General features: G+C 50.3%; 5 protein-coding genes across 5 annotated transcripts; 2 read left to right on the forward strand and 3 right to left on the reverse strand.

Annotated features, from left to right (window-relative positions):
• Positions 1–699: 699 nt before the first annotated feature.
• On the reverse strand, positions 700–1,909 carry VDBG_09668 (predicted protein; the record flags this gene model as incomplete). The annotated part of the gene is made up of 2 exons (XM_003000427.1): positions 700–1,749; positions 1,844–1,909. 2 exons carry the CDS (start codon positions 1,907–1,909, stop codon positions 700–702), a joined length of 1,116 nt encoding a protein of 371 aa, XP_003000473.1.
• Positions 1,910–2,525: 616 nt separating this feature from the next.
• On the reverse strand, positions 2,526–3,349 carry VDBG_09669 (galactosyl transferase GMA12/MNN10 family protein; the record flags this gene model as incomplete). Its single annotated transcript, XM_003000428.1, has 2 exons — positions 2,526–2,738; positions 2,810–3,349. 2 exons carry the CDS (start codon positions 3,347–3,349, stop codon positions 2,526–2,528), a joined length of 753 nt encoding a protein of 250 aa, XP_003000474.1.
• A 1,387-nt stretch (positions 3,350–4,736) lies between these two features.
• VDBG_09670 (AMP-dependent synthetase and ligase) lies at positions 4,737–9,805 on the reverse strand (the record flags this gene model as incomplete). The annotated part of the gene is made up of 3 exons (XM_003000429.1): positions 4,737–8,460; positions 8,509–8,805; positions 8,853–9,805. The coding sequence occupies 3 exons, from the start codon at positions 9,803–9,805 to the stop codon at positions 4,737–4,739; spliced, it is 4,974 nt and encodes a 1,657-aa protein (XP_003000475.1).
• Positions 9,806–14,392: 4,587 nt separating this feature from the next.
• VDBG_09671 (predicted protein) lies at positions 14,393–15,445 on the forward strand (the record flags this gene model as incomplete). The annotated part of the gene is made up of 3 exons (XM_003000430.1): positions 14,393–14,731; positions 14,803–15,042; positions 15,101–15,445. The coding sequence occupies 3 exons, from the start codon at positions 14,393–14,395 to the stop codon at positions 15,443–15,445; spliced, it is 924 nt and encodes a 307-aa protein (XP_003000476.1).
• Positions 15,446–16,816: 1,371 nt separating this feature from the next.
• Positions 16,817–18,376, forward strand: VDBG_09672 (pantothenate transporter liz1; the record flags this gene model as incomplete). Its single annotated transcript, XM_003000431.1, has 4 exons — positions 16,817–17,235; positions 17,266–17,516; positions 17,668–18,224; positions 18,272–18,376. The coding sequence occupies 3 exons, from the start codon at positions 17,267–17,269 to the stop codon at positions 18,374–18,376; spliced, it is 912 nt and encodes a 303-aa protein (XP_003000477.1).
• Positions 18,377–18,601: the final 225 nt, after the last annotated feature.

Genomic DNA, 18,601 nt, shown 5'->3' on the forward strand with positions numbered 1-18,601 from the left:
TGTTCCTCTGGTGGTGTAAGTGACACGGCCCTTTGGTGCTGGGATACGCTGATGAATCCAGATCCTGGCTGTTTGCATCTTCCCTCGTACTTGGTATAGGACTCCTCGGGTCTTTTGGTCGCATCCTTGAGAAATACAGCCGAAGATCAATCCAAGCCCTTGAACATTTCGCCAAGCACGACACGAATGCTGGGCAGTACGCACTGATCGCCAAATCTCTCCTTTCATCTGCGCTTGAGTACTTGGAAAAGAAAGAACTCAACGAGCGAATTCAGCGAACGGAAAGCTCATCACAGCTGTTTGGTCTTGTTCCACGCGAAGGCCAAGAGGCCCTGACGCAGCAGTCGTACTCTCAGTCGGTCTCGGACCGTCGCAACTCGCTGGCTCGAAACTCTGGGGCCTCCGGCTATCTCGGCCTCGGAACACCACCTTTCGGTGACATTGATTCGGGATTCCTGGGCTTGTCGGACTCTTTGCCCCAGACACCAAATCTTTCGGCGTTTCTCGACGGGAGACTGGATACTGGTGGGGACCCCGGTTTTGGGGATCTCAATCTCTTCCAGCTGCTGGACGGAGAAGGGCACATCGACCTTGGATCATTCATGTAATTTCCAAGCAGCCAACGATACGATAAAAAGCCAACAAAAAGGCATCGCCGCAGAACGGTTCACCATGAATATTTATGTCTAGAGAATATGTCTAGAGAGGTTGCGACTTCATAACAGCGTAGTTTCTGTCCGGGCTTGCATCCGACACGGCGGCTGCATCTGAATCATCGCCATTGCTGCCGTAGCCGTCCTCTGCCCTCGGATGTCTGGGAACATCAAATGATATGGACCTCCTCGCGCGTCGTCCCTCACGCGACCGCATCGAGCCCCCAGCCGACTGCTCGCGTGACGACTTTCTCGACTTGGCCGGGGCCTTCCCCTTGTCGTCGGAGCTATCGGTATCACTTGAATCCGAGATGGCGCGGATTCGTTCCGTCGTTTTCACGGAGGACGCACCCACAGACTGAGCGCGTGAGTGGGCGCGCGACAAAGGGTCTGCCGCTGTGGTTCCGGACAGCTCCGAAGCATTCGACAAATGACGTCGCGTCTGGCGGGCAGGCTGACCAGTGGATTGGCGACACGATTCGGCGCCGTCAACCTCGAGGGATCGGCGATCAGCGCGCCCGCGTTTGAAATTGGCGTTCAGAGCAGAGTCGACCGCTGTCTTGCCCGTGCAGGCGGCGACAATGTCACGTTTGAGACGTGCGTGGGCGTCGCGCTCCACCGGATCAGCCTGATTGACGCAAACCTCGTCGACCCAAAGAACAGTAAAGTTGCGCCTTTTGGAGCGGTCGCGCACGGCCAGCAATGCTTCGTAGAGACCCTGGTGGACAGTTGTCTGCATCCCATTGAGATGCATCGTGCGCAGCAGGTCTCCGGCCTCATACTTGAGCATTTGAAATGGCACCTCGTGCAAGTCAGCGTGAAACACAAGGGTTTCAAGAGGCTCTTCAGGGATGATGGCGGGAAAGACGAGGAGCAATCGGATGAATTTGGGCCAACGGATGAGTCCATATTCAAAGCGTGGGGCATCATCAAGGGTGGCCTTGGGGTTGGGATCAAAAGCATCGCCGATGGAGATGGCTAAGTCATCGCTCAGGCGAAGCGTGCAGTACTTTTCACGCGTCGGTGGGAGGGTAGCGAGTGCCGGTGTGTCTGATGCCGGGATCACAAGGTTTGGCCGTGGCTGCCGCAGACGCGGCTGAAGATTCGGAAGCATTCGTCGCGGTGGATGTCGTAGATTGAGTCGAAGCCCGTTGATTGTCGTCTTGGTTCTTCTTTTTGCGGCGCGTGACCTTGAAAAGCGTGTCTTTGAACGTCATACGTTTCTTCAGGCCTTCGATGGGTTCCGAGCCGGGCATGGCCGTTAATTGCGTCGCAGACAGCCGGGAAAATAAAGATTCACGAAAAAAAAATTGCAGCAAAAGAAGCTTCCGGGCGAGAGACGCATCCAGCGCGAGGGCGTTGCCACGAGAAAAGAAAATTGTTTTAATGCCTCTTTCTTGACAGTAGTTGCAGCAACCAACGCCAGGTATCTGTGGTTCGAGGCAGCTTCTCAACTGTGATGAAATCGGCGAGGAAGATGTCGAGCAAAATGGCTCCTCGCCAAGTTTCTCCACCGACAGTCATGAGTCGACGCTCCAGCGCAGTTCAGCTCGGGACAACATGCGGATAAGAAGATAACATGGAAAGCACAGCATGTCTTACCCTGAACATCAAATCACGACCCTTGCGATTATTATGCCACGTCCATCTGGGGCGACAAGACTTTTAGGCCACTTGGCAGCATAGTCTGGGAGCATGTCATTCGACCATCGGACATCCATAAGTCTTGGCCGTACCACCCGTCATGAGCCATCAACACCGAGGTTCTAGCTGTCGAATTCAGGCCTCATATTCGTTGGATTTTATCTCGCCGCGCGACGGTGGTATTATGATCTCCAACACCCCGCCTCACGATGCCGCCCGCCGTGCGTGTCAACTAGCCAGTGATGGGCTGCCAAACCTCATTTTGGGCGATACAGTATCATCAAGGCCAAAGGTGGCGTACGCCAGCGGCGATAACCATCTGTGTAGAATCGCTGGAGCCTCAGCCAGGAGTGCCTCATTGTATACGGGCGACAACACGGAACTTTGGGAAGCTGAGGAGCATGATTCGAGCACCAAATAATTCATGTAATTGTGTTGTTCCTCCATATCTCCCAAAATTCACTCGTCTCCGAATCTAAATCTCTCTCCTTGGTTTCAAGAGCCCAACCTACTGTCGCGTTCTCGGCATGGTCCAGCCACGGTGCCATGGCCTGGTCTCGGTATCCGGTTCCTGCGAAGTGAACCAGGAAGTCTCCCCGCCTTGCATGGTACTGCTGAGAATTTGGGTCCGTCGTTAGCGGCTTGAAGTCTTCCTTGTCTTTGCCCCGCCCGTAGGCATTGAACCACCATTGGGGTACCCATATCACATTCTTGTTGAAAGGGGCCTCGTTCAGCAATAATTCCATGGCACTCTGCTCCGTAAAGGGTAAATCGGCATCAGGCCGGTAATGACGGAGTGCGAGAATCGCTGAGAAAAGGTCAACGCTCCATCGGTTGACTCGCATGAGAAAGACACCGTTGTTGAGACCATTCCAGTCCTTTGTCGCGAGCAAGTTTATGTTCTCTGCGGGATCCCGCTGGGTATCGGATCCATTGATCTGTTGCATCGGAATTGGCAGAAAACCGAGAGGCGATCGGCAAGTATCGAGGATAATGGTATCGCGGTCAACCCAGAATAACCACTCGAGTCTTTCGACCTCTGGTTTCTCCATTTCGGAAAGTAGAAGGTCAAGAATAAAAGCAGGCTTATTCCATAAGTCGTCAATGAGCATCGTAGCCAGTACATGAATGCCTGTCTCGTGGATCGCATTGTGTAAAGAGTGTGTCCTTAAGGCACGTTGATAATGGGTTTGTGGTGTACCAAAATGTGCAGTGACGGTAGCGAGTCGATCGTGACGTTCGGGAATATTGTCTATACGTTGACGACAAAAGTCTGCGTGGTACTTCACGTCGAGTGTTGACAGATCCCATTCCGAAGAGAGGCATTTCGGCTTGCCATGGCAGTAGACGTTATCGATGGGATATGATTGGTGATGGAATGGCAAAAAAGATGATACAAGGCGGCTTTGGTGAAGCCATACTAGCTGCAAAACAACCAGACACAGAACACCACTGCACAAAGCTTTCAGAACTCCGCAACTGAAGGATCTCATAGCTGGCAAGTATTGTGGTGTCTGCATACATAGTTTTGCTGAGTAGAAGAATAGAGAAGGGTTGCCAGAGACGATTCTCTACAGTGAAATAGCAGGCTGCAGACACTTTTAGAACTATCCTTCGATCGGGAGATCAAACCTATCCGGAGTGCTGAATCCTTGAAACTGACTGTTCGTAAGCACCATCTGAATCTCCAAGTAGATATTCCCCCGACGCTTGTCCATCACGAGAGAATTTCCTGGGATGTGGAATGTTGCTGCCTAAATAACCAACTCGAAGCTCGTATCTGCCATTTCCTGCCTTACGGACAACGAAAAGCCTTCGTAGGCGAGGTTTATCCTCGGGTCGAAATTCGCCTAGCCTCGGCCGAAGTGCCGGATATGAGGCGCGTTACGGCAACGCTGAGTCAATGGGCTGACAATATTCACGGTGAGTCAGTAAACTGACGAGATGCATGGTGACCTGAAGCTGCCCAAGGAGGCATGATTGCTGTTTGAAAATTGTCAAACAACAAAAAAGAGCAGCTGACAGGTATGGAACTGTAATCCTTGACATTTTCTTAGTTTTGTGATACATGGGGTTCTTCCAGGTCAAAGCACAGTAAGTCTTTCATTCGTATCAGCGGGATCGGTGTGGCCCGATGGGCTGTCAATTTAGCAGCGGAAAGAAATGATGTAAGCTTGATGAATTCAAGAACACATCTTCAAGATGTGCTATAACTAACTACCTAGGATGCCCAATGCGATGGTAGTCTCTATCTTACCGCTTGATCACACAATTTTTCATCACCTATTTTAATTTCCTCCTCTTTTCCCGTTATTCTGAAATCCTCCACGTTTTTCCTTGTGAATTCATCATCGTATGCTCATGTCTGCGGCTGTTTCGAAGCGTCATAGAGTCGTTGTCAAATTGCAGTGCCTCCGGGGCACTAGCTGCGGACGATGATTACCATTCCTGGCCAGCAATGAGTGTGGCATCAGAGTTGTTTCGGGACTGATCAGCCATTTTTGGTTCCTCGAATTCCTCCATAGCTGGCGCGTCGTTGTGATCAGTTCTGTTGCCGTCAAACCTCTCAGCCGGCCAGCCCTGCATGGTGGCATTTGCTGGCACAACCTCGTCTTGCATGATGAGAGTGTGCTCGAGGAGGCAACTACCAGGTTCCATGGTCACGCCACTAAGAATGCTGCTTCCCGAACGAAGAACGCAACGGTCGCCAATCCTGACTTCGGCTAAGTCAAACTTGCCTCGAATATCCTTGTGCGTGACTAACGTGGCGTCGTCGATTGCAACGCGGTCCCCAATGGTCACCAAGTCGGGTTCCGTGAACATCAGATTCGGCTTTCCGTTCGCGAACAGCGCTACGTCTTTGCCGACGGTTGCACCGAGAGCGCGATAGTACATGACCAGCCAGTGCGTGCCCGATAACATTCCTGGAACCCCCTTGCCACGACAGCAGCGGTAGACAAGCCTTTCCACAGTCAAAAACAGCTGCCTGCGCTGGCAAAATGGGGTTCGGTCCCAGTCTTGACTGCCTCGAGTGACGCGGCCAAGGAGGGCCCATTTTGCGCCGATGACGATGCCCATGGCCAAGACAGCACTGCCAGTGGTGAGGGCAATCATGCTCAGGCTTGAAAGCACCCACAAGGCTAGAACGTCGTAGTTACTGGGCCGCTGCAGCATATGATCGTTGAAAATTCTACCCACAACCTTGATTGAACAGAACACTGGAACATTCCAGAAGAATACCGTGAAAGTTGATATAAAGGCCGAGTAGAAGAATACAAGAGCTGAGCTGGAGACGTGGTATGGCGCTTCACGTTGATAAAAGGCTCGCCTGAAAGGTGTCGTTTCTGGGGACTCGGTTGTTTGGCTTTCGTCTATGTCCTTGAGAGAATCGACCTCAGCAACTGGGCGCTTTTCGGGACTGGCTCGGGATTCAACCAGCGTATCAAAGCTGCCAACATGTTGCAGAGCCCTGGCGCTGACTAGTGTGTCACAGCTTGGCATGCTCTTCATCAGCCGTCGACGCCTGGCCGCCTTCTCAGCTATGGCAAATCGACCGGAGGTAAGGCATACAGAGTCGCCTCCCTGCGATCCAAGATAGATGCCATCAGAGGGGTACATCTTGTTGCGCTGTGTCATTGAACCAGGTCCCATGATTGCTCGCTCGCCAATACGAACACCGGGTAAGAGACGAGCGTGCTCCGCGATAATGGCGCCATCTCCAATGTAAACTTTCTCAGATCCGACGCCATCAGCTGTAATTATCTGAGCCTTCGAGTCGAATTGGACATCATTTCCTATATGCACGAGCCCGAAATCTCCAGTAACGGGCGCGACGCACGGCCAGTATACACGCTCGCCCACTTCGGCTCCGAGCATTCGCCATATGACTGAAGTCGTGCCATGATGCTGGCCAAGCATCTCAGTGGCCTCTCGTAATTGCCCGTCGGGGAGTAGCGTTTTGATTAGTGACGAGCGCCAAATTTGGAGAGCCCCTCGGGCTTGGGAGTCTCCCGAGCGCGGAGGTCCGATGAACCTATCGAGCACAATCCTGACAAGAGCTGTGAATGCCACGAGCACATAGGGACTGACGAGTGTGCGCAAGATCATCGAAAGATAGTGATATCCCACTTTCGGGCTGGAAGGGAACCATGTTAAAATATCGCGGAGCGGAAGGTGACTGTCGAGGGGCTTCTCGATGACGAGGCCCATGAGGCCTCCGAACATCGGTGTCAGTGTGAGAAACCATGCGACTGTGAAAAGAGGAAATGTGGCAAACGCTGCCAAAGCCCAGTGGGGTCCGGGGGCGCGGCTCGCCGATAGCAGTCGATTCGATTCGTCTGCGTCATGAAGCTCCCAGCTGGACGAGTTCAGCCCAATGCAGGTGCCTGGTGATATTGTTGCACCCGGAGCTATAATAGAGGCAACGCAAGAGTTCTCTCCGATCACGATGCGGCCGAGGTACATGGATGTGTTTGCCTCGACGGCAAAGGGTCGGCATACCGTGTTGTTAAGGATGGCGCCGTCCCTAATGTCGAGGAGGTCCCACTCGCCCAATGAAGCTCCCGTAAGCTGAACATTTTTCCCGATCTTGGCTCCCATCAAGCGACAGTACATAGCTTTTGTAAAGTTGTTGGTGTTGAAGTAGCCTGTACCGGCTACAGTGACAATCTTTTGAACCAACCACCAGCGGGTGTGATATGCTCCCCACATTGGATATACGCCTTCTCGATAGCGGCCAATGATGATCCATTTCATGGCAATCCCGAAGAAAGGCGAGAAGAGTTGGACCACTATGTAGCCAACAGTGATAGAGCCAACAAGATTTGCGAGGCGGCCCATGAGCCAGGCGTTTGTCATCCAGAAGCGTGTTCGACTCAGTACGGTCAAAAAGACTGTCCACTGGCAAGCTCGACGCAAGGGATAGAAGACGCAGAGTGGCAGCAGCTGTAGCAGCATGAGGAATGGGTTAGTGGAGCTGTATGTCTTTGTCGGGACGGCTTTAATGGCAGGTGACTCTGGCTCGGGAGCTTGATTTGATGCGGCGTCGACGTATGCTGCAATTGCCTTCACAGTGCCGTGGTTGAACACAAGACTGGCTGGCATGTGCAGGTCGAAGTCAGCGCGTAAATGCGCGAGAAGCTTCTCGGCAGCTATACGGTCTCCACCCATGCTGAAAAAGTTCATGTCTGGGTCAATCTTGCCGGAGTCCCACATGAGAATATCGGCAAAGGCCTTGACAACACGCTTCTGCGTCGGAGACACAGGCTTGACTGATGGTTTCGGGTAAGCATGAACGTCAAGGAGTTCCTCATCCACGACACCGAAGGGATCCTCGGCAAATGGCTCCGGTAGAACGTGAAGTTTTGTCGGGACCATGAATCCAGGCAAAGCAAGCGACATCATGCGCTTGATATGCGGTGGCCAGTCTGCCGTCAAACCCTGCATGCCAAAAGCTTTGGGAGCGACAAAAGCCTCCAGACTACCGTCATCTGGACTCAAGCGAAGACACGCTTGATAGCCGCTCGGGATGATGGATCGCATAATGATAGTGATGGCCTCACGATCGAGCTCACATTTGCTGCATTGAATAGGCGTTGAGACTTCCGTCCCAGCGGGAGGACATCTTGCCTCCCAATGTTTGGCGAGGTACGGTGTTTGGGCCGTGAGTTCAGGTAGACCTAGACGGTCTGCAAGCTGGGGTCGCAAGCTCTGATGATTCTTGTCCGGCATATCGTCCATGTATACGATGAGGGCAGGCCGCTTCGATGGGGACAGGTTGTGCAGCGCTCCATAGAGCGTCCACACGTCGATACGCTGTGCATCGGGAGCGGATACAAGAACAACACCCAATGTTTCGCCATGCGTTTCGTCTTTTACGGCAAAGACGAGAGCTTGCGAGAGCTTTCCACAGATCGGTGACTCCAGGCTCATCGCTGCTGTCATGATGGCCCGCTCAACCTCAAAAGGAGATATGACCTCCTTGCTGCGGGTAATGCCATCTCGACTCCGGCCCATGACATAGGAGTATCCATCATCGCCAAGGTAATCGACCTGGCTTGGGGCCACTGACAGGGTCCCAGCTCTCCGAAGTGGTCTATTGTCTGGAAACGTTGATAGCGCGAGACTGGAGGTCTCGACTAGGCGTCGTGGGTCTTCCTTATGGCTGTAAACAGGTTAGAGTCATAATCTTGAGGGTTAGAGGGTGTCTCACATGGCTATGTCGTCGTTGGAGTGGACCTCGCAACGGAATGTGTCTCGAAGCTTACGTGCCAGGGCGGGTGGCAGTCCGCCACCCGCATCACAAACCAGACGAATCGCGCTCAGACGTGATGCCTTGGCTTGGGAAGCTTTGGCTAGGATGACTAAATGCATGGATGGTGACGCATGATACCAAGTTGGACACCTCTCGTTCAAAATGTCCCAGAAGGCTGTTGCGTCGAATGCTGGACAGCATATAGTGCAACCGCCGGAAAAGATGGGTGCAAGTAAACCTTTCAGAAGCCCACAACTGCTAGGAGTTAGGTCGTATTCGATTTCGATGTTTTGGGCACTTACATTTGATGCAAGGCCATCATGTTGACGCCAATGTCAGTGGGCCCAAGGCTCCAGGTGCCGATGGTAGAAGCGACTTCGACTAACATGGCCTGAGTTGTCAATGGAAGAACATCTTTGCCCCAGGGCCCATTTGTTGATAACACGATTGCAATATCATCCGCTTGATTGGGCTGTGGCTTTGGGAGGCCTGCAGTGTCAATGCGGGCCCCTTTACCGTCTCGAAGTCCGATCTTGTCGTCCGTCCATTCTACCATGATCGCTTTCACACCGACGTTCTGTGTCCAGGACTCAGCGAGAAGAAGGCGACAATAGTCCGATTCGGTCGTCATGATGCAGCGTGCACCAGACTGCACCACGTCAGCTTGAAATTCATCGGGGCCGGTCGTCGGGTCGATTGGCGCCGCTGTGTAGTATGCAGACACAGCAATGCAGACGGCAGCAAGAAGGGGCCCATTTGGAAGCGCAATTGCGATGACTGGCTTGCGGTCGGTGCAGTCGATTGGTAAAGCGAAGTCATTGACAAACTCGTAGAGGTCTCGGTGTGAGATTCTTTGCTTGCCATCGGGAGAGAGAATGGCAGGTCGATCATTTTGGCTCAGCAACTGCAGCATTGAAGTGTGTGACTCTCGGACTAGTTTCTCGGTGTTTTCCATGAGAAGTGCCACGTCTTCAGTTGGCGAAGTGTTGGTCAGAGGCTGAAGTAGACGGGCATGGGTTCGAAGTAGCGCGACGGTTGGCCATGGTCCGGGGATTTCCATGAGAAGCAGACATAAAAGATGAAGCGGACGTTGTGGTGAACTAGAAAGAGGGGGAATAGAAAGCAAAAGAGCTTCTCGGTCTGAAGTGAATCCTCTCACTATGCCCCGAAACCCTGAGCTATGTCTGACATCAGTAGCCGGGAGGGTGTACAGATGTTGCAGGGCAGCGGCAAGTGTCTGTTGGTGCCCGTCCATCTTTGCGGTGGCGACGGGCTTTGATGGTTCAATTCAGGGGTATCGAGGCATGGATTCGGGAATGGGTTGAGTACGCTCTCCTCGGTCTTGCGGTACCAGATCTAAGAGACAAAAAAAATGGGAACTGACCTCGACATATAGCAATGATATCGTGCATCACCGATCGATCGTCCCAATGATCTCACTTACCTGCCAGCATGGGACTGTGGTGAGGAGATTGGTCCTACGGATGGAATGGCCAGGGCATCCCACACCGGGCCGATTTAAAGTCATCGTTGAGTGGAGCAATGGCGTGGAGGGTTCAGCAGCTGGAGACTCATTGACGAGTGAGCGCTGGGCAAGGCAGCTTGTGCTCGTTGGCACTTGGCCAATGCTTCCCTCCGGAATTCACAAAGCTTTCAAGTGAGACAGAAATCGCAAAACTCGAGGTGGCTGGAGCATACGACTCGTCACGATAGCATCGTGAAAGCGGCAAACGCAATGACGAGAAGTCATGTTGTCAAGTTAGCAGGAGAGTTACCTCGGCGCAATGAGGTAATAACATCGAGTAGCCGCGGGCCAGTCGGCGTCAAGAAGCAAGTACTACGTAACAATGTTAGCCCCAATCTCGATAGACGTTACGCTGAGCATTGCCATAACATCAGCGGTAGTCCCCAAAGATCGTGAACTTCTGATACTCAACACTTCTGGTGTTGCGCCTAGAAGATGAAATCCTTCATCCATGACAGTTTGTACCAACAATCATCTTGTGATCCAGCAAGGTCTGCAATACTGGAGTGCTTGCCAGAAAAAATCAATGCATGGCTATGGCTGGGTGGGGGCATCGTAGCTTCAGAAGAATGTGGTTGACTGACGGTCCACCGAGGAAGAGCCGCTCCCCCAGCTGGCAGCGAACCGATTCCAACATGTATGGAGCGCGAGGCTGGGCTTGACAGCACGACTCGTAGAGCTTCAGGTCTGTAGGAAGTTCATGACTGATTAACCCGATTCTGTGAACGAATCCAAACTTCCTGACTGCACATGTGACGATTTGGCCTTCTATTTGGCATGGCGACTCCCGCCAGCTCCGAAGTGAGACATGCCCACCCGCTCGGGAAGCCCACTTAGACCGTCGGCAATCTTCCGCGCTTGGACATCCAAAGGTCCGTGCTTGTACATTCAAAGGTCTGTGCTTGGCCGTTCTCCAAAGTGTCTAAGGACTGGTCCCTAATTTATCGTCCTTTTCGGCCGAGTGGCTTGATGTTCATCGGACCAGGGTCCTTGCTGAGTGGGGGCCCAACTGTAGGGGCACAACTGCCGGTCCAAGGCGAGGAACGGTGATAGGGGATCACCCGTCGGCGTTTCGTTATCGCGCTGCTAGCGAGCCGGGAAGACTGCCGCAGATATTGTCATATGTGACTGTCGGAGGGCATTCTCCATTTGTTCTGGTCAACCCACGGGAATGATGCCTGAGGGTCCATGGTTGATCAAGACCCACGAATTTTGGCAGGTTTTTGTACATTGGAAACCCAAAGGCTCATAGAGAAAGGCGCAAGCCACGCATGGCAGGTATCCCACTATCTTGATGAATTATGGTAATGCATAAACCTGAAATGAAGCTGAAGGGTTTTTGTTCACGACCAAAGCGTGCAAGAAAGGCCTTGCTGCGAATCACTATAGCAATCCCGAAATTGCGCCGATGAATCGATGACTGTATGCTGAAACAGGATGTGCGTTGCGCAGGATGTCTTGAATGACATAACAGATCCAGCTGGCGTTCTCAGGGGGGCTGACCTGGCAGTCTGGAAGGTGGATGTTTGCACCTACGTGCTGAGGCTGGTGTGGCTTTGGATATTTAGGAAGTTTTGATTTCATTGTCAGGGCAAGAGGTCATATGTGGAAGATTGAAGATTCCCCAGCTCTGGACCTCTCGGAACTACCGAGCTGACTGTTGAACCAATATCAGGGGATTTCTTAGGGCGGTGATCTTGGTAGGGGATCACCGATATGGTGATCACCGTGGCTGGGATTCACATCTCCCAAGAGCACGTGAATCACAGCTTACGTGATTAGTGAATTATATGGGTATATCTGACTCACGTAGGTGATGGTAATTCAGAGAGAGAGCATCAATCACATCACGAGACTTATATTACCTACCCCACCTATTCAGAGCTCTCGGGCACAGCCAAAGCAATGAAACGGAGTTCACATAAGCAGTGAAGCCCTCTCAACACTGACCTAGTATACGCGTTTCCACCCTTATACACTTACAGTCGGACAAACAAAGTATAACGCTACCCAATAAAGCATAGTACGCAGACCTCTCAAATTACTAAACTAATAATTAGATCACCTAGGTATGATGTAAAACTAACATGAGAAGCAGAGAAAACAACGCTTGAAGTGAAAACCCTCTGACGCCTTTGCGGAGAGTTTCTGCCCATACTCATAGTTTTTAGCAATTAGTGTCTTATTTTCGAGGCTAACCCCGACCTTAACAGTGCCAAAGAAAGACTTACGACGAGCAAAGGCATTAAGCAACCTGCAAATAAAGGCATTCGTGTCCTTCCGGAATCTGATTTGTATTATCGCTGATGACCTTGTCGATAACACAGACGGCGTATTCGGTAGCCTTCATAAAGCTCTCAGATTGGTGAGGAGTCCGTTCCTAGGCCTTAGGATCAACATCGGCGTACAAGGTGTCGATACCGTACTTAATATTACATATTAAAGAGAACATATCGACGTTGCCGCTAGTTCGGCTCGATAACTCATTCTGAAGAGAATTAAGGCTTTCGTTATCGATCACATCGACGGTTCAAGTTTCAATGTTCTGCTTCATGTGGTTGGTAAGGGTCTTGGGTGATCGAGCAGTTGCAAAATTCGGCAACCCTTCCTTGCAAGATCGAGGGCCAAGGCATTCACAGGTCCAACCTGGGAAGCTCTATCCCTACAGGCTTGTCAGCGGACCATTAGCATGCAGGAAAGGGCAGAGCATGGGCGGTGCGAGGTTCGCGAATCACTTCATAATTTCCAGTACGCACCCGGTAACGAGGACCGTGGGCTTGTTGGGTGTAGACATGATGGTTAGTGTTCGGTAATTTGACTTAGTGTAGTATACTTCAAGTAAATCGCTGAGGAGAGTGAATGAGAGTGTTGGGAATCAAGTCACCCTGCTATCGTTGCCCTGAACCTATCTTCACTCGGGGAACAAGGGAACAATGTTCCTCACCCCACAAGATCAACATGTGCTGATGCCTCATGCATTTGCCCGTGCCCATAGTAGCACTTATACTACCCTTTTGATGTCTAAGTACTTATCACGTGCATTGAGACGATGTTATTTGATATGTCTACTGCAGACCGTCAGAAACAGAGGAAAAGCGTGAGCGTTCTAGCGTTGACTCGAACTGATGAAAAGATTCAGCAACCTGTAGAAGTTGTATGACTCGCCGAGTGAAAACGTGTCTCCTCACTAAGACCCCTAAGGCACGAAAGAAACAGAGTTGAACAGGCCACGTACACTTGTTTGTTAAGACGAAATTTGTGGCTTGAAATTCTTGTCACCAGTGCTCTTTTCATATTCAAGAGGGTAATGTATATCGCTGAAGCGTGGATGAAGTCTCGTAATCTTACTGTTCTAAGCTTTCATGCCACATCCGTTGCTTACCTTCTGGCCGGCCAAGCATCACCTCAACCACCTACACATCGATCGGAGTCGCTCATACTACTGTATTCAATGCAAAGACTAGATTCATTCTTTGGATTTGATCAGAGTCTATTTTTGTCTCAGATGTAAAAGAAAGGAGGCAGAGCATCTTGACCTGAACACGAGCTAGCGTCGTGTGGGAACGAGTAACGAAGAGTTATCTGAACATTGTGTAGAACGTTTCTTGGTCGTCGCATCATATCGTTATGATGACTTAGTGCAGTCGCTGACTCTGAATCCTCAGTACTACTATGCATCGATCTATTCGTAGATGTAGACATTTGTGCAAGAAACATTAAGGTACATCTTACGTCCAATAAGAACCATTCCGAAGTCTAAATATAAATCATAGGTTCTGGGTCGTTCTAACAAGCGAGAAATGCATCCAAAGAGGATCTATTGATATCAGGACTAAGCAAGTACAGGGGAGGGTTTTAGGGCAGGATGAATGCGCGGATATTGAGTGGCTGCAACGCCAAGCTATTAGTCTTTGGAGGATCCTTTGCTGACCATGCCTTTACGAGGCGCATGCTCTGCGCGCAAAGCGCCACAAAAGAATTGTCTATACGCATACGCGTACGTGGTCTCCTGGTGGCGATTTCCCATCTTTAATCAGACGTTTACGCAATTGGACTGTCAAGAAAAACACCCAAGTGACTGGCAATAGTCTTGTAGTCAACAATAGCCATTTCGGCTAGCCTTACATTACCAGTGCGTCCGTCTTGATAATGGCCCATCTCAAATGCTTAATACGCGGATTGACAATGATGGTCACGAGATTGCCAGGAATTACAGGTTCATAAATAGGTCATACCCTTTCCTTCACAATTTGGAGAAGATGCTTACCATCCAGCGTTACATTACTAGACCAACACTACTCAGTTAAATACACCAATATGGTCCACGCAGCCTTCATGTATCTTCTGCTAGCCTGTTCCTTCTTTGGGGTTGTACTTTCTCAAGATCAACAGATTCAATGCGCCAAAGGACTCCAAGTCTTCATTTCCAGAGGTACCAACGAGACTTTAGGTCCAGGTGTATCAGGCGCACTGGGTGAGATCCTCAGGGAAAGAATTCCGGACACACAGGTACATCCTGTTCCGTATCCCGCGTCTTTTTTAAATCCCGACTACTTCACATCCGTTCTAAATGGAACTCTACTTCTGCGAGAAATGATTACCCGATATACCAAAGTATGCCCTGAGTCGAAGATCGCCTTGCTTGGATACTCTCAGGTAAGTGAAAAGCCACAATAAGCTATTTCATCTAAACGACATGAATTGAAAATGCTAATGATAGCGGGTAGGGTGCGCAGATCACAAGTAATAATTTGTGCGGAACTCCTCCTGTTTGGTTGGCAGGGAATCCCTCGCTTGCTCCGCTGCCAAAAAGCATCATCGAGAACCACAGTAATATGAATCCAGTTCTTCAACCAAGATCTGAAACGAAATTGACAGTACTTTTAGTCGTGGCTGTTGTCTTGTTTGGCGACCCTACCTTTCGTTCCGATGACAGCTTTGCGAGAGGGACTGCACAGGGGAGCGGTGTAAGTTCGACGCAAGGCGGATCACCCATGTTAAAGGAAGCGACTAAAGCTTTTACAGATGTTTTTCAGAGGTAATCACAAAGCCTGCAACGCTGTCGGCGACCACATTGCCTCCTACTGTGATGCTGGCGACCCAATTTGCGATGTCGAGTCGGAGGTCACAGAAACTAACATGCACGTCACGTATCTTGAGAGATATCTCGAAGAGTCTGCTGAGTGGGTAGTGGAGCGATTCAGCAAAGGTTCAAGCGAAAGTCCCAGTCCAGGAGGGAATAACGCAACAACATCGGCTGTGGTGGTTCCGAGCACTTTGCCAACTGAACAGTCCAACGCTGCCCGTGAAGTGACGTCCCTTTTGACTGTCTACATACCAGCACTCATGGTTGCTGTTGTCATGAGCTAGAAGTTTTATAGAAATACAAGACATAGGCATGGTATATTGGGAGATTGGCAGCGCCACAGGGAGCTGCTCGCCTCCATCATAACGAGCCCATGTATCCATCGATGGGAGTTCTGGCAGCGTGACCGAGCCGGTTCTGCTGCAGGCATTGTCCAAACCATATCATCCTTGACCCTAATTCTAAAGGATGTCTGTAATTCAATTAAATGCGATTCAACGTTGAGCTTAGTCGCCCGGGGCCGTGGCGTCAGCTAATTCAAGACAAGGCACTGACGTCTGCTCGCGTGACGACACTTTCCTGGATAATTTTCTTGGCGGAAAAGTCATCTTGAGCCTCAGCTCGATAGAGGTTTTCAGAAAGGAATTTCATCCGATTAAGATGCATTGAATGCGTGCAAACAATAGACGAGCCACTCTCCGCAGTGGTATGAGATGCGGGTTAACGGGCTAGATTGAGCAGCAAAGTCTCGAACGCTACTAGTAACCTGCTATTTGGCAGCTAAATTGAAGAAAAATACATTGCAGTCCGTGTCAAGAAGCCCAGATGAGGTAAACAATGGGAATTTAATGAAGTCTCGCGTCTTCTCCCTACAACCATGGGCTCACTTCTTGAATGTCCAATCCCAAAGTCTCGTGGCCAGCAACATATTACAAGCGAACTAGAAGGAGACGGCGGCGCGGCTCGTTCCACGATCCACAAGATTCGCAGATACGGCAAGTCTTCAAGTGATCGATTTCCGTATTGATGGGTACAAGTGGGGTACTCTGGGCACAGGCCCGCCGTCGGCGGCCGTCGGCCTGAGATAAGTCGGGCTTCAACCCAGTAAAAAACCAGTGCTCATAATCTGCATAGGGTGGCGCTAAACTGCCTCTTGCCGACTCGGCTTCTTGCACTTCCTAATACCGGTGGTCCCCAAAAAAAGACTTGAAGCTGTAGACCCACTCTTGAAAATAATTTTCCATTTGACATCGAATACTGCGCATGGAACATTTTTGTACCCGTTTCTCAACTTTTTGTCACGAACGGCAACATGGTAGTGACACGAGCAACTGATACGAAAGGCAAGTCATCAATCTAGGTTAATACTGAATTTTAATCACTGACTGAAAGGATAGTGGGATTTTTCTGGGGTGACATCAGTAAAGAAGAGAAGAAACTGCTTCGTAAATTAGGTAAGGCCAGTCGTTGCTGATAAGAATCTTCCGTACTAAATCTCAATCCTTAGATTTTTTTATTCTTGTGAGTCGATTGATTGTCGATCCACGAATGGAAACTGAGTAGCCAGACTTTCTGTTGCTTTAGCTTCTTTTTCAACCACCTGGGTAAGCTTTTTTTTCTATGACAAACAAAACGCACAGACTAAGGAGCCATGTGTAGACAGATCAGCATTCGCCAATGCCTATGTAAGCTCATACGAAAGAATCTATCCTGATGATAAACTGATTGTTTCTTTGCAGGTTGCCGGTCTCAAGGAGGAGCTTAATCTCGAAGGCAATCAGTACAATGTCCTTCTCTCCATGGCCTCTGCAGGGTAAGTCTTTCTGAGAGCATCTTTCAAATCCGTTTAAACAGAGTGGAACAGCATGTTAGTCGGCCAGATACCTAGCAGCATTATCATCCAGAAAGTCAGGCCTCGTTTCTGGCTCTCCTCCATGGTTATCGTCTGGGCTGGTTGCACAATGGCAAGCGCTGCCTGTAAAACCTTCGAGCAACTTTGCGCTGTGCGCTTCTTTATGGGCCTCGCCGAGGCAAGCACTTACGCGGGTTCCATCTACATCATGGGATGCTGGTAGTACGTAGTGTTCTATAACGCATAAGCCAGAATGCTGATAAACGATAGCAAGTCCAATGAACTCGCTAAGAGAGCGGCTACTTTTACTGTTGCTGGTCAGGTTGGCAAAATGTTCGCCGGTGCCATGATGGCAGCGATTCATGAATCCATGGATGGCTACGCTGGGCTTGCAGGATGGCAATGGGTGTTTTTGATTGACGGCATCATAACATTTCCAGTCGCCATATTTGGCTTCTTCCTTTTCCCCGACATTCCGGAAATCACCGAGGCATTCTACTTGAGTAAAGAGGAACGCCAACTTGCACTTGATCGTCTCCCTCCAAAGAAAGAAGACAGCCATAACATACAGGCGTGGAGCTTAGCAAAACGAGTTTTGGGTCAACCCATCTTGTGAGTTGCACGATCCTGCCCATGAATACTGACTGACTACAGAAAGCTACGTTTGCTGTGTATTTTCCGCCCTATCTTCAGCGATGCAAGGCTATATTGTACAAGGCCTCATGCTCCTCTTTATGAAAAGTCATCAAAAGTCAAACTCTTTCACGCAGTCTCAAGTCAACACATATCCTATCCCAACTCATGCTATTGGCATTGTGGCAGAGCTAGGGGCTTCGGTTATCATTGACCGCTATGACAGGCGTGTCAGCATCGGTCTGGTCATTTGCCTGGTTCAAATTGCCTGCTCGATCGTCCTCTTGGTGCCTGGGATGTCTTTGGCCGGGAATCTCACGGCATTCTACCTTTCGTCAACATCATATGGTATAAACCCCCTGCTTTACAGTTGGTCGAGCAACATTGCTGCAAGAACAGCGGATGATGCAGCACGAAGCGTCATTCTTGCGTCAATGGCAGCAAGCGATGGTCTGCTATGGACCTTCTGGGGCATCGTTTTGTACCCTGCGAGTGATGCGCCATACTGGCGGACTGGATACATTGCAATGATTTGTGTCTGCGTCGTCCTTAGTTCATGGCTCTTTCTTGTGCGCTGGGTAAGTCATGTACCCTCTTGACGTTGGACCAAACTGACAAACGAAAGTTGGACCGGTACACCGCTCGCAAGCATCCGGCTCCAGTCCGGCTACTCAATGCAGATTCATCCATCATACCTTCTTACAGCTCGACAAACGAGAAGAAGGTTTGAGAGGCGTCAACCAAAGATGAGTGTTACGATTGCCATCTAGATGATACATTTTCATCACGTACGACCAAAACCCCGACTAGACTCCAGCCTCGCACGGTACATCCTGAAACATCAAGAAGGGTTCGACGGTTCGATTAATCATACGGATATGTAGTCGGAAGTGAAATAACCAGATCTACTTTCAAGACATTGATTGAAACCAAGCGCAAGATGCACCCAAATACA

Source organism: Verticillium alfalfae, genomic scaffold, assembly GCF_000150825.1.
Source record: "Verticillium alfalfae VaMs.102 supercont1.15 genomic scaffold, whole genome shotgun sequence".
In the NCBI taxonomy this organism is placed as follows: domain Eukaryota; kingdom Fungi; phylum Ascomycota; class Sordariomycetes; order Glomerellales; family Plectosphaerellaceae; genus Verticillium; species Verticillium alfalfae.